This window comes from Miniopterus natalensis, chromosome 8 (genome assembly GCF_054644295.1).
Source record: "Miniopterus natalensis isolate mMinNat1 chromosome 8, mMinNat1.hap1, whole genome shotgun sequence".
NCBI classification, from domain to species: Eukaryota; Metazoa; Chordata; class Mammalia; order Chiroptera; family Miniopteridae; genus Miniopterus; species Miniopterus natalensis.
Window position 1 is genome coordinate 42044498 of NC_142088.1, and position 18268 is coordinate 42062765.

Consider the following 18268-nt stretch of genomic DNA (forward strand, 5'->3'; position numbering starts at 1 on the left):
ACTTTGCTACTATTTTTCCCTAACAGGATACTAATGGGGAGGGTGTGACTCTTGTCATCAGGTGGTGCCTTTCTCATCCGTCATCACTTTAGGTGGGAAAAACAATGACAACAAGGTCAACTCCTGCTAACAGGACTTCCCTTGGTTCCTACAACATGACATCTTGAGCAACATCTTTCCTGGGGTTGTTGGGCGAGCTGGTTTGCAGCATGTTTGGCCCATCAGGTAAAGTTAATTGTCTTGGAGTGGGAACATGCTGTGATCTATTACTAACATCCGCTCACTATACATATATATATATATATATATATATATATATATGTAGAGAGAGGTATATATAACTGTACATATAGATTGTGTTCCTAATGTGCAACTTTTTAAAAAGAACATTATTTCCTGCTAACTATCACAAGCGTAAGTAAGGATTTAACAGTATTCTTCAAGATATTGTATTTTCCCTCAGTGAAATGGCCTATTGTTTTAGCAACTTACAGAGGTTGTTCTAGAGTGCCAGAGGGAACAGGAATCCCCATAAATTCATGTTCTATGGGCGATTAAAGATCCTGGCCCAGTCTTTCTATCTCCTCGATGAGGAAGTCGATGTCAGACTGGGTAGCAGCTGGGTTGGAGATGACCATCCGGAAGAAGTTGGCCTTGTCCCCCTGAGGCTGGTAGCCAACCATGGTCGTGCCGGACTCCATCATCAGAGCTTTGATTTTTGGAGCCACCTTGTGATGGAAACACAAAACAAAACTCAAGACTGGTATTAACACCACTCCTTTTAACAATGCAACCTGTTTCTTGGTTGGGAAAAAAAGGCAGTTTGCTTTTTACTCTTTGTGTTTACACTGATGTAAAGACAAAGAAATATTTTACATCTAGGTTTCTTCAGTGGCTAAGACCTAATGACTGAGTCTTCCCAGTCATAAATTCCCTCAGAAAATACTGTGCAACTGAATTTTGAAAGTCAGTTAAAAAACAATGATAACAAAATCAAAATAAAAAAACAAAAACTCTTATGGGCAGCCACACAAATTAAGGCTGCCAGGCACACAAACTGGCCCAGAGACTGCTCAATGAATATCTGTTGAATGGTTGGATGAATGAAACATTATATAAATGAAATAAACCAACATGTATCAATCATATGTCAACTAGATATAGAAATCAACAATCAGAATGAATCAGAGTAGCCTTTAACTTAGTAGAAGATATTTTAATAGACATAGTTCAATATGGAAGTTCCTAAGAATATGTTAGGATTCAACTGCCCTGCACACAGCTGCTTCTTCAATGAAGAAACCAGCCTCAGACAGGAACACAGAGCTCCCTGTTGTATCTGAACCACAGCAAGGGGACAATCCAGACCCAAGAAGAACGTAACAAGATGGCTCCCCACCACCCCAAGTCTTTCATTTTTATTTCTCCCCCATTAGAAAGACACGCTAGATGTTTGGGCCGGCCAGAGAAATGCAAAGCGTCAGAGGAGACCAAGGAGAGATGCCATACCCTGTGTAGTCTTTCCCGCCGCTCGGGGCCATCCGGCATGCCCCGGAGGCTTTGTGGAATGTACCAGAAACAGACGTTCGTGTGCTCGGGCTGCAGAGATTTTCACAAACAAGCAAACACACCAAACAAAACAGGAAATTGTGAGAACTGGCGAGAAGGCTTCTCCCAAACCCCTATGGACCTTGGTGGGATTCTCCCTTTCCAAACACAAAGAACCAAAACCCAAACCAAAACATTGAAATGTTAAAAATAATTACATTTGGGTAGTTTTTAAAAAGGGTATTATCCATCTTGCCATTTCGTAGTTCCTCATATCTAGAAGATGCCTGAAACAATTCTTTTATTGTTAAGCGAGTATTTCGCTGAGCTTATACACTGAGACTGAATCTTTCCTTGATGCCTCAGGGCCGTCATAAGGACCATTAACACGGGTTCTGCCCTGTACAACAGGGCCAACTGACGCCTAGGACTCTAGTGTCCCTCCCCTGGAGGCTCCTATGCTTTTCAGTTTCTCTGTATTCTGGCTACAGTTTTGCAGTTTCCTTCCTAGTTGCCATTTGCCACCATTGTGCCTGCCTCTGACTGGCTTGAGATATCACATTTGTCTTTAATCTGCTAACGGAAAGTTTAAAACAGTGTAAATGACCAGAGTGAGGTCCCTGAGCGAAAGGCACGGGCACTGTGCCGCCGGTCTGAGCTGCTCAGGGCTCTTCTGCGTTTGGTGACTGTCCAGCAAATGCACTAAGCAGGTGGTGTCATACTGGGTCATGAGGGGATCTTCTTTTCTTCAACAGCAGAAGCTTCCTTTACCTACTGCGAGCTCCATCAGGGCAGAGACGGTCACTACTTTATAGGGTTTTGGTCACTGCTCTGTAACAGCTCCTGGCATGGGGCCTGGCACACAGCAGGCACTTGGTCAACACTGGTGTGACAAGTGCTGCACTGTGCACCATGTGGGCATGAACTCAGGGCAGGGACGATGGTACCTCGCTCTCCTCATAATGAATCTATGTAAAGCAGGACCTCATTTCAGAACTAGCCTTGGGAGACAAGGGTACACCTACCCTGTAAGCTTCTGGAAACTGAGAAATAATTTATCCTGAGGGTTCAACACGATAAGACCACCCCAAAATAATAACGGATTCAGACCTGCCAAGGAAAGACCTCTTGTCTGCAAAGAGGTGGAGGGGAAAATTCATTCCAGTGCTACTGGGAGAAAAGTTCACGGACACAGAGAGAATTAAATGAATAGTGCATAAGGATGAAAATTCTGAAACAGCTTTTGGCAACATGGGAAAATGTGGCTTTAGGAGCTTCCCTCAAAAGACTTTCTGGAAATGCTGAACATCTATAGTCCGCGATGACAACTTACCTCACCATTGAAGACCATCTCAAATTCTTCTCTGTTTTTAATCTTGGCATAGAGGTACTCAGCCAGTTCCAAGCATCTGTTGATCTGATTTTCAAATCCCACTGTTCCCTTTTTTTTTTAATAAAAAAAAAAAGTTTGTTGGTGAGAGGTTGTCTTTCCCTGTGATGGGCATTTGGAAAGGCTATGCTGTCCTTGTCTATTGGAAATCAACTAAGAATATCCTTGGAGATGGTTTGGAAGAAGCATCTGACTGCGCACAGCTTATTCAAAGCTCTGCGGGCAAAAAGGGAAACACGCCCGCTCTCTGCTGAAGGCACTCTCGTCTTACTCAGTTCACAACTGTAATCGGGCCACCATTAAAATGAGCACAAAGGCTGAGGTTAAACAATAAGAAACTGTAATAGCACTGCGACAGAATAATTTTAATGTCTACTGAATCCAATTCTAAAAATTGGTGTTTATACCTTCTATGGTTTTTTATTTCACTTTTCTAGCAATTCATCTTTATTGTATTGGTCTATAGATTTAAAAAACCCAACTGGCTCTTTACCACAGATAGTTTGAGAAACACTCCTTTAGAACCCAGCTTCCCCAGCAGTAAGTCCTGGTCAAACAAGTCCGCCACACTCGCAGGCAGGCTGCCTTCTACACAGCACAGCTTTATCCCTTCGCGGTGGCAGGCAGGCAGGCGGATGGGAAAGCCACTGGTCTCAGTGCATGCCCTGAGACGGCAATAGCTCCAACTATTGACAAACTGGTTGAGCACGAGTTTCAAAAGCCAGCATGGCTGATTAATAACAGCAGTGTGGAGGTTGTTGAGTGGGTCAGTGTTAACAAGAGCAGATGTACAAGGCTGGCTCGTGGATTGCTAACGGGCCTGGGTGAAGGCCAACCCTGGCAAAGCAGCAGTCACTGCCAGGCATACACCCCGGCCAAGCCACTTTCCACTTGGGGAGTAAGCCTGCACCACGGTTCCACTCCAGCAACCAATTCACTAGGAGTCAAACTGCCAGCAGATTGTTCAAGGGGTTATTTTTAGGCAAAAGAAAGATGGGCATTACTGACACAGTATGGTTATTATATTTCTAAATGATAGGGCTCTTTCCCTCGTTGCTTATGGCTATTTATATGCTTAAAATGCCTATAAGTCCTTTATGGTAGACATCAAATTCAGACTATTTCTAAATAAAGACAAAATGGCTTAATGAGGGGGGAAACTAATAATCTGTCAAATTCTTCCTACGGAGGAAATATTTGACTAGATATTTCATTGGAAAGCCTTGTTTTTTATTAGGCAGACCCTATCTTAATCACAGAAATTATTAAAGTTAATTTACAGTAGGTAAATAAAAATACTAGAAGTGGTATACAGCTGTGAAATAAAAATTGCCTTTACCTGATTGCATAGAAGTACTTTTGAAACAAATAGTCAAATGGTAATCCTCCCCCTCACCCATATTTTGGGGAAAATTCCAACAGTTTGCTTTTTTTCTAGACACAGAAGTATAACCTGAAAGGTTGATGAATGCAGATCCAGCATTCAGTCTAGCAGTAGGATTTCTCAGAATAAAGCATGTATTTTTCATAATGGTTATCAAGTACAAAAAATGGGAGAGCCATTATTTAAATAGAACTTAAAACTGTCAAATATATCCCATGACTTGAGGCTTCATAAAGGAATTCAGGGTTCTGTACACAATAATGCAGTAATTTTATCTTTATCTCTTTCTCTACATCAGCATTAAATAACTTCAGCATCCCTAAGGATTGATGTGGAAGTCTGTATCTTGGAATTATTTTTAGTTATTATAAGACAAAGTTATAAGAGAACTTCATGCTAATCAAACTGAAGAGACTGAATGGAGGAAGGGAAAATTTTACATGAGAAATAAAGTGATTTCATTCATAAAGAAAATACAGTTAACTCAATTATCCAGATACTGATTGAACACAGTAGTGAGTTACTGTGATACATCTTTGCCTCTCTTTTGCCAGCCAGCCTGTGCAAATTACATTTCTGCTCTATTTCCAGAATCCCATTTTTCGTACCTTTGCTTTCCACATCAGCCAGAACTTGAAAATGTCCACGTGACGGCCGCACTGAATTGCCTTGTCCCCAGTGTCATAGGAGACATCATATTGCTTGTCCGGCTGGAAGAGGTAGCCTGCACACATCTGGTTGCATCCCTGGAGTATCCCCTACAGTGGAAATCAGGACAGGAGTGCATCTAATCACAGGTCAGACATGTGGATGGCTTTGAGCAGGGCTGCCTGGGCCTGGGCTCACACGCAACCTTTCTAAGGTCTTACGAGGTCTTGCGCTTGTTCTCAGGTTCTTACCTAAAGCCACTCCTGGAAAAACCTTTACCCTTTTCCCTCCATCACTCTGATTAGAAAATAACCTTTTGTCTCAGATGCCAACAACAAGGGCTTCACCGTCCCTCTGAGGGGCATTTGGAAATGTGTGTGGGTGTTCTGGGCTGTTTCAAGTCTGAGAAGTGCTATGGCATTCAGTGGGCAGGGGATAAAAACTTCCGGCGGTGGGTGGGACAGTGTCATGGTGTGAAGAATTTTCCTCCCCCAAAGCATCCCCTAAAATGTCTTTCCATCTTTTCCAGGATCTCCTATGAAGTCAGCAGGCACTCTAATTTAGGAGTGGAGTGAAGAGCTCGTGCAGGTTCTGGCTCCTATAGGTTGGTGACAGACTCTGGAACGGCTCAGCAAGCAAAAGTTTTCCTTCAAGGACAAGGTCCTATTATTAGATGCTTCTAGAAGGAAATACACTACTAGTTCATTTACAGAGGCTTTTGGTCAACAGTCCTTGTTACTCTGAGTTGACATTTGTAACATGTAAAGGCCAACTTTATCTCAGCTCTTGGGACCACAAATTCGTGCCAAGAACTTAAAAGTATGTTCCAGTGACCCACTTGATTGTCCTCACTGAGGTGAGAGTTGGTACTCCAATTGCTCTCACTTTTGCTTGTACAAACATGAAGGAATGAAATCAAATAATACCTTTATAGTTTCTGTCACTGATAAGGCCCTGAGCACTGACCAAGGAAGGGCAGCAGAAAGCAAGAGCCTCGAGGAGGCACGAGGTTAGCTGAAGACTAACAGGTAAGGGCAGGAAAGAAGAGCAATGGTGGTCCTAACAGGGCAGTCAACCGTGTGAGTTTGTCACCAAGTACTGTCAAAAGACCCCATGTTTTCCTCTTGTGCCTGCTAATTGGATGCTCAGGCCACCAGCTCATCTCTGGGAGGAGTACAGACCTTTTCCTTGACGAGAATGGCAGAGCATTGCAGAAGCACGCCCATCATCTTGTGAGGGTTCCAGGTCACTGAGCACGCCCTGAAACACAGGATACTCAGAAGGTGCAGGAGTCAGCAAGAGGTGACTGTCCCCTTAAGGAAAACACCACCCACTGCAAACCAAGTCAGTCCACATTTTTTATGCCTAGCCCCCTAAACTGACTGACCAAGTGGTAAACAATTGTTTTGTAGGCAGTTTCAGGGGACTAAGTTGCAGATTGCCTCTTCTAAACACCTGCTGTTAGTAACAGCTAACATTTGTGAAGAACTTACTATGTGTCCTACTATTGTGGAAGCTTCCCAGGCCTTATGGCAGTGTGACGTCATGGTTAAAAACTCCAGTCTGGAGCCAAATTGTCCGAATCTGAATCCTGGCTCTGACATTTGCTAGTTTGGGCAAGTTACACAACTCCTCTGTGCCTCAGTTTTCCCATCTGTAAAATGGGAAGTATTTGTCACAGGACTGAATAAAGGAGAAAAGGCTAATAAATACATATTGCTAATAACTGTGCTTGGAATACTTAATTTTCACAACAATACTATGATGTAGGAATTATTGCCTATTTTAGATGGAGAAACTGAGGCACAAAAGGATTAAATACATTACCCAAAGTCACACAGCTAGGAAGTGTTGCAGCCAAGTCCAGGGGGTCGGACTGCACAGCCTGCCTCCTGGGCAACAGACTCTGGCTTCTCTTGCCTTTCAATTCTTATCTATAAAATGGGCAGGCAATGCTGACCTGCCTACTTATGACGTAGTATGAAGAGTGACACTTAAAAGCAAGGATCAATTAGACAGTTCTAGACTTTGATGGCTTGCAGCTTTGTTTTAAATGCTAAATGAACACGACACTGCCAGGTTAGGCTGCAGTGATAGCTTAACAAGCACGGTCTCCTAGCAACCGCATTACTCGGACACAATTAAATGGCCAAGCAGCACACTAGCCAGGACATTATGGAAACTAAGTAAAATGTATGACGATTAAAACTTGGGTAACTTTCTTCGACAGTTTACAGAACCCTTCCCATGGCCTGGCCCCCAGCTGGGCTCTGCTCTGTAATCCTGTGGAGGATCTTCTCTCCGTCAGGGCAACTGACTCCGAATCATACTGACCCTGCTCTCCCGAAAGCTAATCTTTGCTGTGAATTTTTAACCTCTCCATCTTGCCTATGTCTTTTAGAGGGAAAATAATTCAGTGTATATATGACAACAGGGTGTACACTGTGTTCCAAAGATAAGAAAGAAAGGCCTGAAGTCCTGTCCCCCTAAGTGTACAATAAAGAAAACCTTTGTGAAGAGACCTACAATAAGTTCTAAGGAAAGTTGACTAAGTGCTTATCTCACTAAAATGCATCAGTGAGTCAAGACATATTTAAAAGCTATCACCCCTGAGTCATTAAATATTATATTTAGATCTCACAAAACGCCTTAAATTAAGTGGGGGTTTTTGAATGTCCTAAAGGTCTGAAGTAAATGATTCTTTGCTGCTACAAATGGAAAGTAATTTAAGACATGATATGGATTCAATTTCCTCCAGAAGACATACATGCTTTAAAATGCCTGATGAGAAAAAGGCTAGTGCAAAATGTTTCAAGTTTTCCTACACTCAAGGATGGAAAATGAAAATTGCCTGAGATATCTAAAGTACAGTTGACCTGGCTCATCTCTATTTAATAGATTATCCTCCGATGAAAGGAGGCCCCAGACTCTGGCCCTTACCTTTCTATGCCACTGAGTTTATGGCGGTGCTTCCTGGACATGAGCAGCCCACCGCCCCAGGCAGCCTGTGAGGACAGAGAAAGGAGAGGGAGGTGGCCAGCCATGACATTTAAGAATTCACACCAGTCACTCCACACCTCTACTAAAACATAGAAAGTAGAGAAAGTAAATGGTGAAAGACGTAAGGTTTTCTGACAAAAGGAACCCACACTGTGCAACCAGTGGTTGTTGTAATTAACTCATTTGTCACGTCTTCAAAAGTTCCTCCATGTTAAGTCAGAGTAGCTATGAGTGATACAGGTAAGTCTGGTCTGAGCCTGTGGTGCGGAGACCCAAAGGCCTAAAGTTCTCTGAAAGGCAGAGACAGACACTGAGTGAGCCCCCAGGGCGGCTCTGGAAGTGACACAAAAGACTGGAGCCTGCCATCTGATTCTCCAGAGGGTAGGATTCTAAGGGCTTCTGCAAGCTCAGAAAGCAGCAGCCCTGCCAGGCTTGGACATCCTACCACCAGCTCCTGCAACATCAAGACATTTTTGTGGGCACCCTGGTGCCTAGGTTTACAGAATAGCTTGGGACTCCACATGACACAAGAACAGTCTTTGTCAATCATTTATTCAATAGTACCGCAGGTTACCCAACTGTCCAGTTGTGAGAAGTTATATCCATAAGAGAAAGAAGTGAGAAAAAAGGAAAAAAACACAGTTACACATGTGAAGATGTATTTTTTGTGTTCCAGGAAAAATTTGGGACTAAATCTCTTAGCTGATAACACCTTCCATATATAGTCTGATTTCTCCTACAAGCACCAGATATGCATTTTTTTAGAAAAGTGTCATAGGTGGCTGACTGAAGGCAGCTAACTGAGCATCCAGATTCAGGGCCACTTTCTATACACTATGTCTTATGTTTTTTGCCTCTGAAATCAGTTATATTTCTCTCTGTAGCTATTTACCCAGACAAAAGCTACCTGGGAAGGTGATAGAGACCATATTCTAAAATGAATCACAGAAGACAGCAACTGGCCATCAGGGAATGGATGAGTCCCAGGGGATGTATAGGCCTGTGGTATGTCCAGTTGTGAATGGCCGGCTAGAGCCAGGGAGAAGTGGAACTAATGTGGTGTGGAGAGAGCCAGCTGGGGCTGTGGGAGAGGCTTGAGGCAAATCACAAAGCAGAGCTGCTTCACCCCCACCCTGAGTTATAGCACTTACATCGACATGTAGCCAAAGGTTGTATTTCTCGCATATATCTGCAATCTCCTGTATCGGATCAAAGGCTCCATAAACAGTCGTGCCAGCAGTTGCATTGACATAAAGAGGAACATATCCCTATGAGGCAAGAGAGACAGGCTGATTAGTCTTTTTAACCTTTCTCCTTTCCACAAGAAGTAGATGAATTGCAGTAGCATTTATTCACATATCAGCTGTGGTATCGGACACTGTATCTGGCAGTATTCTTTGTTGATACATTTGCTCATTCGTTCATTTATTCAACAAATAATTTTTGAGTGACATTTATGTGCCAAGCCCTGTTGTAGATGCGGGAAATACAGCAGTGAGTAAAACAGATGAAGACTTCTGTCCTTGTGCAGTTGACATTCTAGTGGGCAGTGATAGACAGCAAACAAAATCCGATAAGCAAAATACACAGCATGTTTAATATTGACAAGGTCTATGGTGAACAACAAAGCAGGGAAGAGTAATAGTAAGCTTAAAGTGCTAGGCAAGTAGCTCTGAATATCATCTGGACATTGCTGTTTTTAGAAGCTGTGTTATTTTAAGTGTACTGATGTGATAATAAACCGAAGCATTGTTTGGCTATTTAAAACCAGCCTATACATTGTTTCAGTAATAGTGGACTCAGTAAAATTTTGATGTGAACAAAAAGTAAACGAGGAAGTAGAGTCAGACAGACTTGGGGAAATCTGTGAGTCCTGGATTTTATTGAAACTCAGCTGCACCTCTGCTCCTTGCTCAGTCCTAACGACATTTTCATCCATCTCCCCTACTGAGACCCCAGCAAACAACCACAGTTAGAAAAGGGGGTACAAGACTGTAACCAAAACAACAAGTTGGTAAGTGCCTGACAGCAACCTAACGTGCCTTGTGGATACATGTGTTCTATGAAATTTTTTTGTTTAATAGACTTTACTGAGGCTGATTCACCAAGTCTCATGCGCCATCTGCCAGGGCATGGAAGTACCTTGTTAAACAGAATCCTAAACTAAAATGATACTTGTTAAAATGAGATTATACCTAACAAGTACTAAGTGAAAACCTCCATAGCTGTATCTTCATGGTGTTTGGGTAGTGGATTTATGGAAGTACATCAAACTAATCATTTGGCACAATTAAGATAGGACAAAAGGTTTAAGGACTGAATTTTTCATTTTTCAAAAAAACTGATATGGTACAGACACAGCTTTAAAGACAAATCATCTCAGAAGTCAGAAATAAATACCTGAGAATAGAATTTTAAATACACAATAAAATAATTTCTTGTATTAGCAAAGATTTTGCTGTCTACAACAGACAGACAATATTTTCAAAAATCTGTATTCATCAGACAATTTAGAGGCACCATAGAATATATACCTTTTGCTTGGCTTCAAGAATTTTTGCCTCTAAATCAGCAGGAATTATTTTCCCCCTGTAATTATAAAAGGAGAGAAATGAAAATGAGGAATCAATGAGACTGCACATGAAAAAAACTTCAGCTGCAGCAAAAAGTAATTTAATCGGATATTTTCAACAGACCATTAGCAGCTTGGCACACTGTACTGAGTCAGTCCTTAAGCACAATAAAACAAATTTAACAGATGAACACATTTAATACATCAAGAACCTAATAGTCACTCTCCCCTGCCTACCTTTCATTGCACTTTATCAAAATCACATTGTCGGTTCCAAAGCCAAGCGCAGCCCCGGCCTTTTTGATGGAGTAGTGGCTCTGCAACAAACAGAGGCTCGGGGTTAGACGCTCGGAAGTCCCTCGGGGGACACCACAGTCCGCGAGCAAGAGCACCCCACTCACATGTTCGGAGGTGAAGAGGACCAGCTTGGGCACGGCCGCCATGCCCTGGGTCTTGACCTCGGGGAAGAACTTGTAGCGCGCGGCCATGATGCTGTACATGTTGGAGATGGCTCCCCCTGTGGGCAAGCACACGCAGGGCGCCGCAGCGCTGGGGACCCTCCTACCCGCGAGGCGAGGGAGCTCAGGGAGGGGCGAGGGCAGCATCCTGATGGGCTCTGATGGCCTCCCTATGGCCAGGGCTTCCTGCGGCCCTTGCCCGGGGAGTCCGGTGGCCACGTTCCTTACCAAAGCCATCAGGCCATTTGGCTGGAGGTGAGTCGCATCCTCCAGGGCCCACCCCACCTGAAGCCTCCACAGAAATACAAGAGGTGGCGGTGGCTGTAAAGAGAGGTGAGTTCCAACTTCCCTGCTTCCGCTCTCAGCTCAGTCTACTCACTGAGCAGAGATGAATGCGGTCCCCGAGTCAGGGAGACAGAGAGAGAGGGAGCGATGGAGCCTACCGAGGGCAACGGCGACGTTGCCTGGAGGCTCCTCGAAGGACAGCCCAACTGAGTCGCTTAGGACAGCGCTGAGCTGATTAAAGTAAAACCAAATTTGTGTTCACTGAGACAAAGACACAAGGAGAACTGAGGTAACTAGGTGTACCTGGCCAACACAAACTAATCACTTTTGCATCAATTACCTGACAATGAAAAGGCAAATTGGCGGTCGGCTTGAATTGCCTTGACAATTGCAATTCTTATGTCTTTTCCTCCCCTTGTACACAATCACCTTTGACACCATCCAAAACTCCTTCCTACCTCCAAGAGCATCTGTCCTTGTTTGTAAAATTCTTATATCTATATTGAACTAGGGATTCAAAGCAGACAAACTATTTTGGCAGAAATCGATTAGTTAATTGATAATCTTGATTCACTGATCCTTAGCTTAATCTAACTGATGCTGACATGCCGGAGTTATTTAGCATAATTTAGACACAGCCTTTGTCAGTTTGGACAGGGTTAGTTAGGCACAGCCTTTGTTGGCTAGAACATATAGAATGTAGTGTTCTTGCTAGACTTCACCCTGACAAAGATAGGAAGGCAGAATATAAATATATATATGTATATGTGTGTGTATATATGAAAAAATATACATATGTGTGTGTATATATATATTTAAAGGCCATTATTCTTCTACAAACTCACTCTGTGGTTAGTGTTCTCAAAAGGGTTCTAAGGATTCATACTACAAACCTGGAGGAGAGTCAGGGAAGGAGAACAGAAACTTACCAGGAGAAAATATCCCATCACCATCTTTATTTGACCATCCAACTATCTCTCTCATCTTCTTAAGAGTTATTTGCTCCATAAGGACAAATACTGGAGCAATTTCATAAGTAAACCTGGAAAGGTGGTAAAAATGAATGAAAATAAAGAAATCAACTACTTATTTGAGGAACACAGATGATTGGTTTAGTATTTGTACTTGGGATCTAAAAAAAGAGGTTCAAAGCCACTAAAAATTCATTTCCTGGATATGCGTTAAGTCACCAATCAAAATGTCAGACACCAGCCTGGGTTACCAAAAGAGGGGGCTGAAGTTTGTGCTCTGTGATTCTTCATCAACAAAATAGATTCTCATCTAAGTGGAATGTCTTAGGTGTGGTCCACTCAGAGAAACAGAATGAAAGAAACTGACTTTTCTGGGTCCCTTTCACCTCTAAGATTGTAGGATGATGCAAATGTTAATTGAGAAAAATGTATTCTCAGTTCTATATAAAATTGGTTTGCAACATGAAAAAAACACACCTGACTGCCAATTTCACACTTGTAGAATTTATAAAAACGAGAGCCAAACTCTGTCTTTGAAAAACAATGTAAACATCTGGAAGCTAACTGTGAAGATAATTGGAAATATTGACCCAGGTCTTAAAGATCTCAATATAATTATCTACATGGTTTTCCTACTAAGAATCCCCAAGGACAGCTATGTTTCTATAGTTCTCTTTAGTCAATATCTGTCAAGAATAATTATAAGTGATGATTTTCTAATTACCAATTATAAATAACAAGAAGATGGTCAATTGGCATAAACAGCTAATTGTGGGCATTAGATATCCTGGTAGGTTAGCTTTGTCTTCTAACAAACTGATTTAAAAGCAGCAAGCCATGCTCTTCTCAAAACAAGGCACAGTCTGATAGACCAGTCATTGAAACAAGATCGTGGTGCCAAGCATAGGGCTTAAGAGAAATCAAAGAAGGTGCATCCACAGAAAATTGAGCCAGAAAACAAAGACATTTACTGACTCTGAGGCTCTTTGTCTTTCTTCTTTTTGTTGGAGTCTGTGGGCTTGGCTCAGATCATGCTCACTGAAGAGAGATGCCTAGATTGACTCAGCCGAGTGATGTGGGGAGACTTTACCATTGGATAGGGAGATTGAGCTGAATGCCAATGCTGAGGACTAATGGGAATTCTTGCTGGCTTAATGATTTAGAAAAGCTATTTGCAAGGATGAGATAACAATCGTATATAAGACACATGTGAAGCTACTAAGTTTTAATCATGAAGAAAAAAGCAATCAAATTAATCACATGGCTGCAAAAGAGGGCAAAAAGATCCTGGAGGGTCCTCAGGATACTTCTGTTGGTAGAAGAATTTTGTTTCCAAAAAGAGTATGTCCATTTTCCTTAGGAGGACCCTTGAAATTTAGGAGGAAGACCCTTGGAAATCATGTGTTCAGTTACCATCACCTCTGGAGGTCACAATCATGCTTTGGTTCTGCTCTGAGCCCCATCACCGTAGCAACCAACACTCCCTCATGTCTGATGGCCTGATAAAGGAAGAAGAAGAGAAGGATTCCTGGTTTAGCCTGTGCTGCTGAGTGTACCAAGAGTCAAACTCATGATGTGCATCTAACCATTCTTGAACAAATGTGTTAATAGTGCCATTGACTTTTGGAAAGGTTGGAATAGCAAACATGTTTGCATGGTGAAAGGTACTGGAGGCAGTCCGTGTGCTGCAATCTCATGTAGGCAAGGAACACGGAATTGTACACAATAGTATCAGAACTTTACCAAGGGTTGGATGGAAGCTGAGTTGGAGTCAAAACAGTGTTAGATGGCCAGGAAGGAACCACATGGGGAAGGGAGAAGGGATGGGACTGAAGGCCAGGGGTTGGTCTAATTCATGATCTGAATCAATTTAGGCCCCAGGTTTAGCCTTGGAATTAGTCTTCCTATTTAAGGACCAGGATTGCTCTCAGGACTGGGAGAAAGAGTCTAGAGAGTCTGATCATGAGACTATCTGATCTGATCTTTTTCAGATTCCTTATTTGTGCCAGGTACCTAATTCATAAACCCCTCTTTCAGTTCTGTTCAACAAATGCTTACTGAATGACTATTCTATTCTGTCAGGTGGCATCTTACGTCCTGAGAAGACAAAGATGGATGTTATAAGACATCATTCCCAACCCTGAGGAAGAAGCTTATGAGGATGAATCCAGCATCTGGTTCTTGGCCTTAGCTACATCCTGTTTGACATTTCTGCTTTGGTCTGAAGGACCAGTTATTTCATAGCTATGAGCAAGCTTATATTGATTCATGACTTTAGTCCTGACATCTTCTCTTGGAAGAAGATAGGTTGGCCCATGGCTGTTGATCCTCAGCGAGGCCTGACAAATGGGCTGACATGGTGCCTGTTTCTGACATTTCTATGGCCCTGCCTTCCCATCCTGGGCCGTGCTTACAACTGGTAGTCTGCCTGCACCCAAAACCTTATAGAAGGCCTTGAAGCTCACTCTACAGCAGTGATTCCTAACTTAATTGGGATCACAGACCCCTTTAGGACTCCTACTATGGCCCCCCTTCCCAGGAAGAAAATGAGGACATGCACATCATTTGGTATACAATTGTAGGAAACACCCCTTTTGCAAACTGGATTCCAGTCAGGTACCCTTTCCCTAAACGACAGACAAAAGCAGATAAAGTCAAGAGATCAGAAGTCAAATATGGATTCAGAAGAAGCTGGTTAGATGCTAGAGTTAGAGTACAAGACTGTATTTCAGAATCAGAGAACAAGAAACTAAACCTGCAAAAAAGCTCTGAGTTGAAGCATAAGAACATGGGGTTGGAAGTAAGGATGTAGAACAGTCATGAGTGACACTGAAGGAGACCACTGGGCCTCTTTCTATATTCTGAGTAGGGTAGTAAGTCAGCCCTTTTTTTGTGGCTCAACTCACCTTTCCAGAGGGATTCACTCAGAACCCAAGCAAACTGATTAAAAACTGTATTTCTCTGTGGCAGAGTCTGCTGGTTGCTAACCAGTATCAATCTTCTCTTGCTTCATTCAGTTTTATTTGGGGTGGAAATTCACCCAGATCAGACTACATTTTCTAGCCTCCCTAGATGGGACTAAGTTCTGGCTAAACAGCTGCCGTGGGAAAGGTGTGGAACTTCTGAAGTTTCTTGGAAGGAAAGAATGTGTTCCCCTTTTGCCCTTCCTCCCTCCCTCCCGCAGTCCCCTCCCTCTTTCCTGAGGTCTGAAACAGGGATGTGATGCTAGAGATCCAGCAGCCGGCCTGCGCCATCAGGTGACTGACTCTGAGGACAAAAGCCACCTGCTACCATAGGGGTGAAAAAGGCACAAGGAATCTGGGTCCCTGGTGACTGCCAAACTGGAAACTTCTTTAATGAAGAAGTTTTCTATGTTGACCATCTTGACACTCCTCTTAGATTTCTCCTTACAGATGTGGCAGGTGGCCTTTCTTCACCTTAGAAGCTAACACACCTGAGGGGAGCTTAGTGAGCCCCTCTGGTGTCCAGAGAGAAGAGAAACAGAAACAAAAAGAGCCTGGAGGCTGAAGGGAGGGGTCTCGAATGACAATGGTGACCTGCAGGGTGGCTGCCTTTCCTCGAGCCCTGCACCCTGCATACACTAGGCACTTAAGACCGGTGCCTTTTTCAGTCTTCAGAACTACTCTGCAAAATGGATATAATTATCCCCCATTTTCCTGAAGGAGAAACCAAGGTTCAGAAAAATTCAGTGATTTGTTTTAAGATCTCACAGTATGTTTCGGAGTCAGAATTCCAAGTCCTTTACATCACAGCTGCTTTCCTATGACAAACGAGAGCTGCTTGCTGCAGGCTCCTAACAGCCTGCCCAGTAGTATAAAATGACTGATAACTCCCATAGGAAATTTCTCCTGCGTAACTTCTATGAAAATAAAGCACTAGAGTGTTGAAATTATAACCTCATAACACAAGGGCTAGGATGGGTCTCACCGTAAAGGTTATGTATTGTGCTTGGTTACTTGTGGGCAGGCTACTGTTTACACTTGTGCACGGCTCAACCTGCACAGTTGTGCTCTGTGGCCCTGTTTTGGAAGAAAAGAGTTGTACATGTCATGGACAACTACATATTTATGAAGCTTTCTTTGGATCTTCACTGGGTCCTTGCTTGGAAGAATATATTTCAAAGATATGCGCACAGGCAGGTATAAATGCATGAACATAAATGTTCTTTTTATTCCAAAAGTCAGATACCTAACACATTGCCACTTGCATTAGGATAGTGGACATTTCTTTTTAAAAGACTATGCTGAGGAATAGTTATTATTTTATATTACCGGTGCCACCCAAACTTAATGATAGTCCGGGTCAAACAAATGAGTGTATTGCTAATTCCAACTCTGCGAAAGCAAGAGCCCTTTGCCATCCCTTCTCAGACTGATTTGAACACTGTTCCCAGTTGGAGGAGAAACTGTCACAGGGGAGCACATTTCTGCATAAGCTCCTGAGAGTGCTGCCACGTTTCATGATCTTCCAGGGGAACTGGCTTAGAATAATTTCTAGATAATAGTTATGCCTTCTTCAGACAATGCCTTGTCTCCAACTGACAGAAGCTATTTCACTATTTTAAATAACCTTCTCTATTGATCTGTTGGAATCGGATCATATTTTATACACATCCATTGTTCAGTACAGCTGCAATTACTATGTGCCATGTAGTTGGTCTGGCCTTGACCTCAGATGGCTGGGACATATTTTAGTGTTTCATGGCTGAGCTGGGGTGAGGGAAGAATATGGGACTTTGATTTTTATGAACCCATACAAACAAGGAGAGTTTGTGCAAACTCTCTAGTTGAAGAAAAGCCTTTCAGGAGAATATCTGGTTATAAATGGTTCAACCTTGAGATTGGGCTATATATATTAGGAAATTGCAGCTGAGAGGCCTACACAATACACACTTAAGGCTCTGGGTAAATGCAGGGCCTATATTAATATGGGAATTTGGGGCTTAATAGATATGCTTCTTTTACACTATTTATTCTCACTTATTTTCCAAATAGTTAAGTATTTTTAAAAGCTGTACTTTCTAATGAAAATTATTCCGTAGTGTGAAATGCTCCAATTAAGCATTAGTGTCTTTTCAAGTTATAATTAGTACATCACGATGTCTGTGCTTGCTGATATATTTTTATCTCATAAATCATATTACAGTAATAATTGCAAAGACAAGTGTTTTGTTTGAAGAGACCATACCAGCAATTGTATCTTTGACCTGAATTCCTCTCTGCCCTTTGCAGCCTCAGCGATCTGACATGGACACTCTGTGAAGTTAACCATGACTTGCGAGCAGGGAGCATGAAAACCATTTTCAATTTCAATCAATTTAATTTTTTATGCCTTTTAGCAGGAAAGGCTTCACTTGTCACTTTTGCTTTTAAAAATTTGTCATTGTTGCTTTAAATTAGCAAACAAAGCAAGAAACTAAATCAATAGAAACTTTTCTGAATGTAGTTAAGTATTTTGTGTCACAGCATTAAACAGCTTTGGAACAGACATGATTCAATAAGTAATTTTAAAGCGCTCTCTCAGGTTTCGTGGTTGGGAGAAAAACAGAGTACCTTGAACTTTAACAACTTACATTCTATCTTTACGTCAATCAGAATTTCTCATTTTAAACAATACCACCCTTTCACTTAAATTTATTTTTTAAATCTGCTTTACCATGAACTTAAAAAGTAAATGATTATTTACTAAAACTCATATAATTCTTATGTAGTCATTTTAAAATTATTGTAAGAAACTTGTTTCATTATTTCTCCTGGATACTTTAACAAAATGTGGTGCCATTGTCTGGTTGTATAAATAGTGGTAAAACATAATTATAGTGTTGAGATCAAAGAGTACTCAGTAGGCCATGATGACACTACACCAACTTATCACCTGTCCTTGTCTCCAAAAAGGTAATGTGTATGTAGAGGAAACTGTGAGATGATTGCCGGAAGTCTACGTAGGTAGTACATGTGCCACCCCACCCTCCACCCAGCACCTGAGAGTAAA

General features: G+C 42.2%; 1 protein-coding gene across 6 annotated transcripts in view; it reads right to left on the reverse strand.

The window, feature by feature from the left end:
* Window positions 1-309: 309 nt before the first annotated feature.
* The window catches only part of GAD1 (glutamate decarboxylase 1), a 35906-nt gene continuing 17947 nt past the window's right edge, over window positions 310-18268 (reverse strand). For 2 of the 6 annotated variants that reach the window (XM_087819418.1, XM_087819416.1), the window contains 11 exons: window positions 12215-12327; window positions 10944-11059; window positions 10780-10859; window positions 10505-10559; window positions 9122-9238; window positions 7911-7975; window positions 6152-6230; window positions 4931-5080; window positions 2882-2989; window positions 1510-1599; window positions 310-728 (listed from right to left, as the gene is read on the reverse strand). In XM_087819418.1, coding sequence (XP_087675544.1) covers window positions 555-728; window positions 1510-1599; window positions 2882-2989; window positions 4931-5080; window positions 6152-6230; window positions 7911-7975; window positions 9122-9238; window positions 10505-10559; window positions 10780-10859; window positions 10944-11059; window positions 12215-12327 — 1147 coding nt within the window. In that variant the 3' untranslated portion in view covers window positions 310-554. Of the gene's footprint in view, window positions 729-1509; window positions 1600-2881; window positions 2990-4930; window positions 5081-6151; window positions 6231-7910; window positions 7976-9121; window positions 9239-10504; window positions 10560-10779; window positions 10860-10943; window positions 11060-12214; window positions 12328-13391; window positions 13756-18268 lie in introns of those variants that run through there. The other 4 variants (XM_087819419.1, XM_016203023.2, XM_087819415.1 and 1 more) reach the window with 3 other exon arrangements.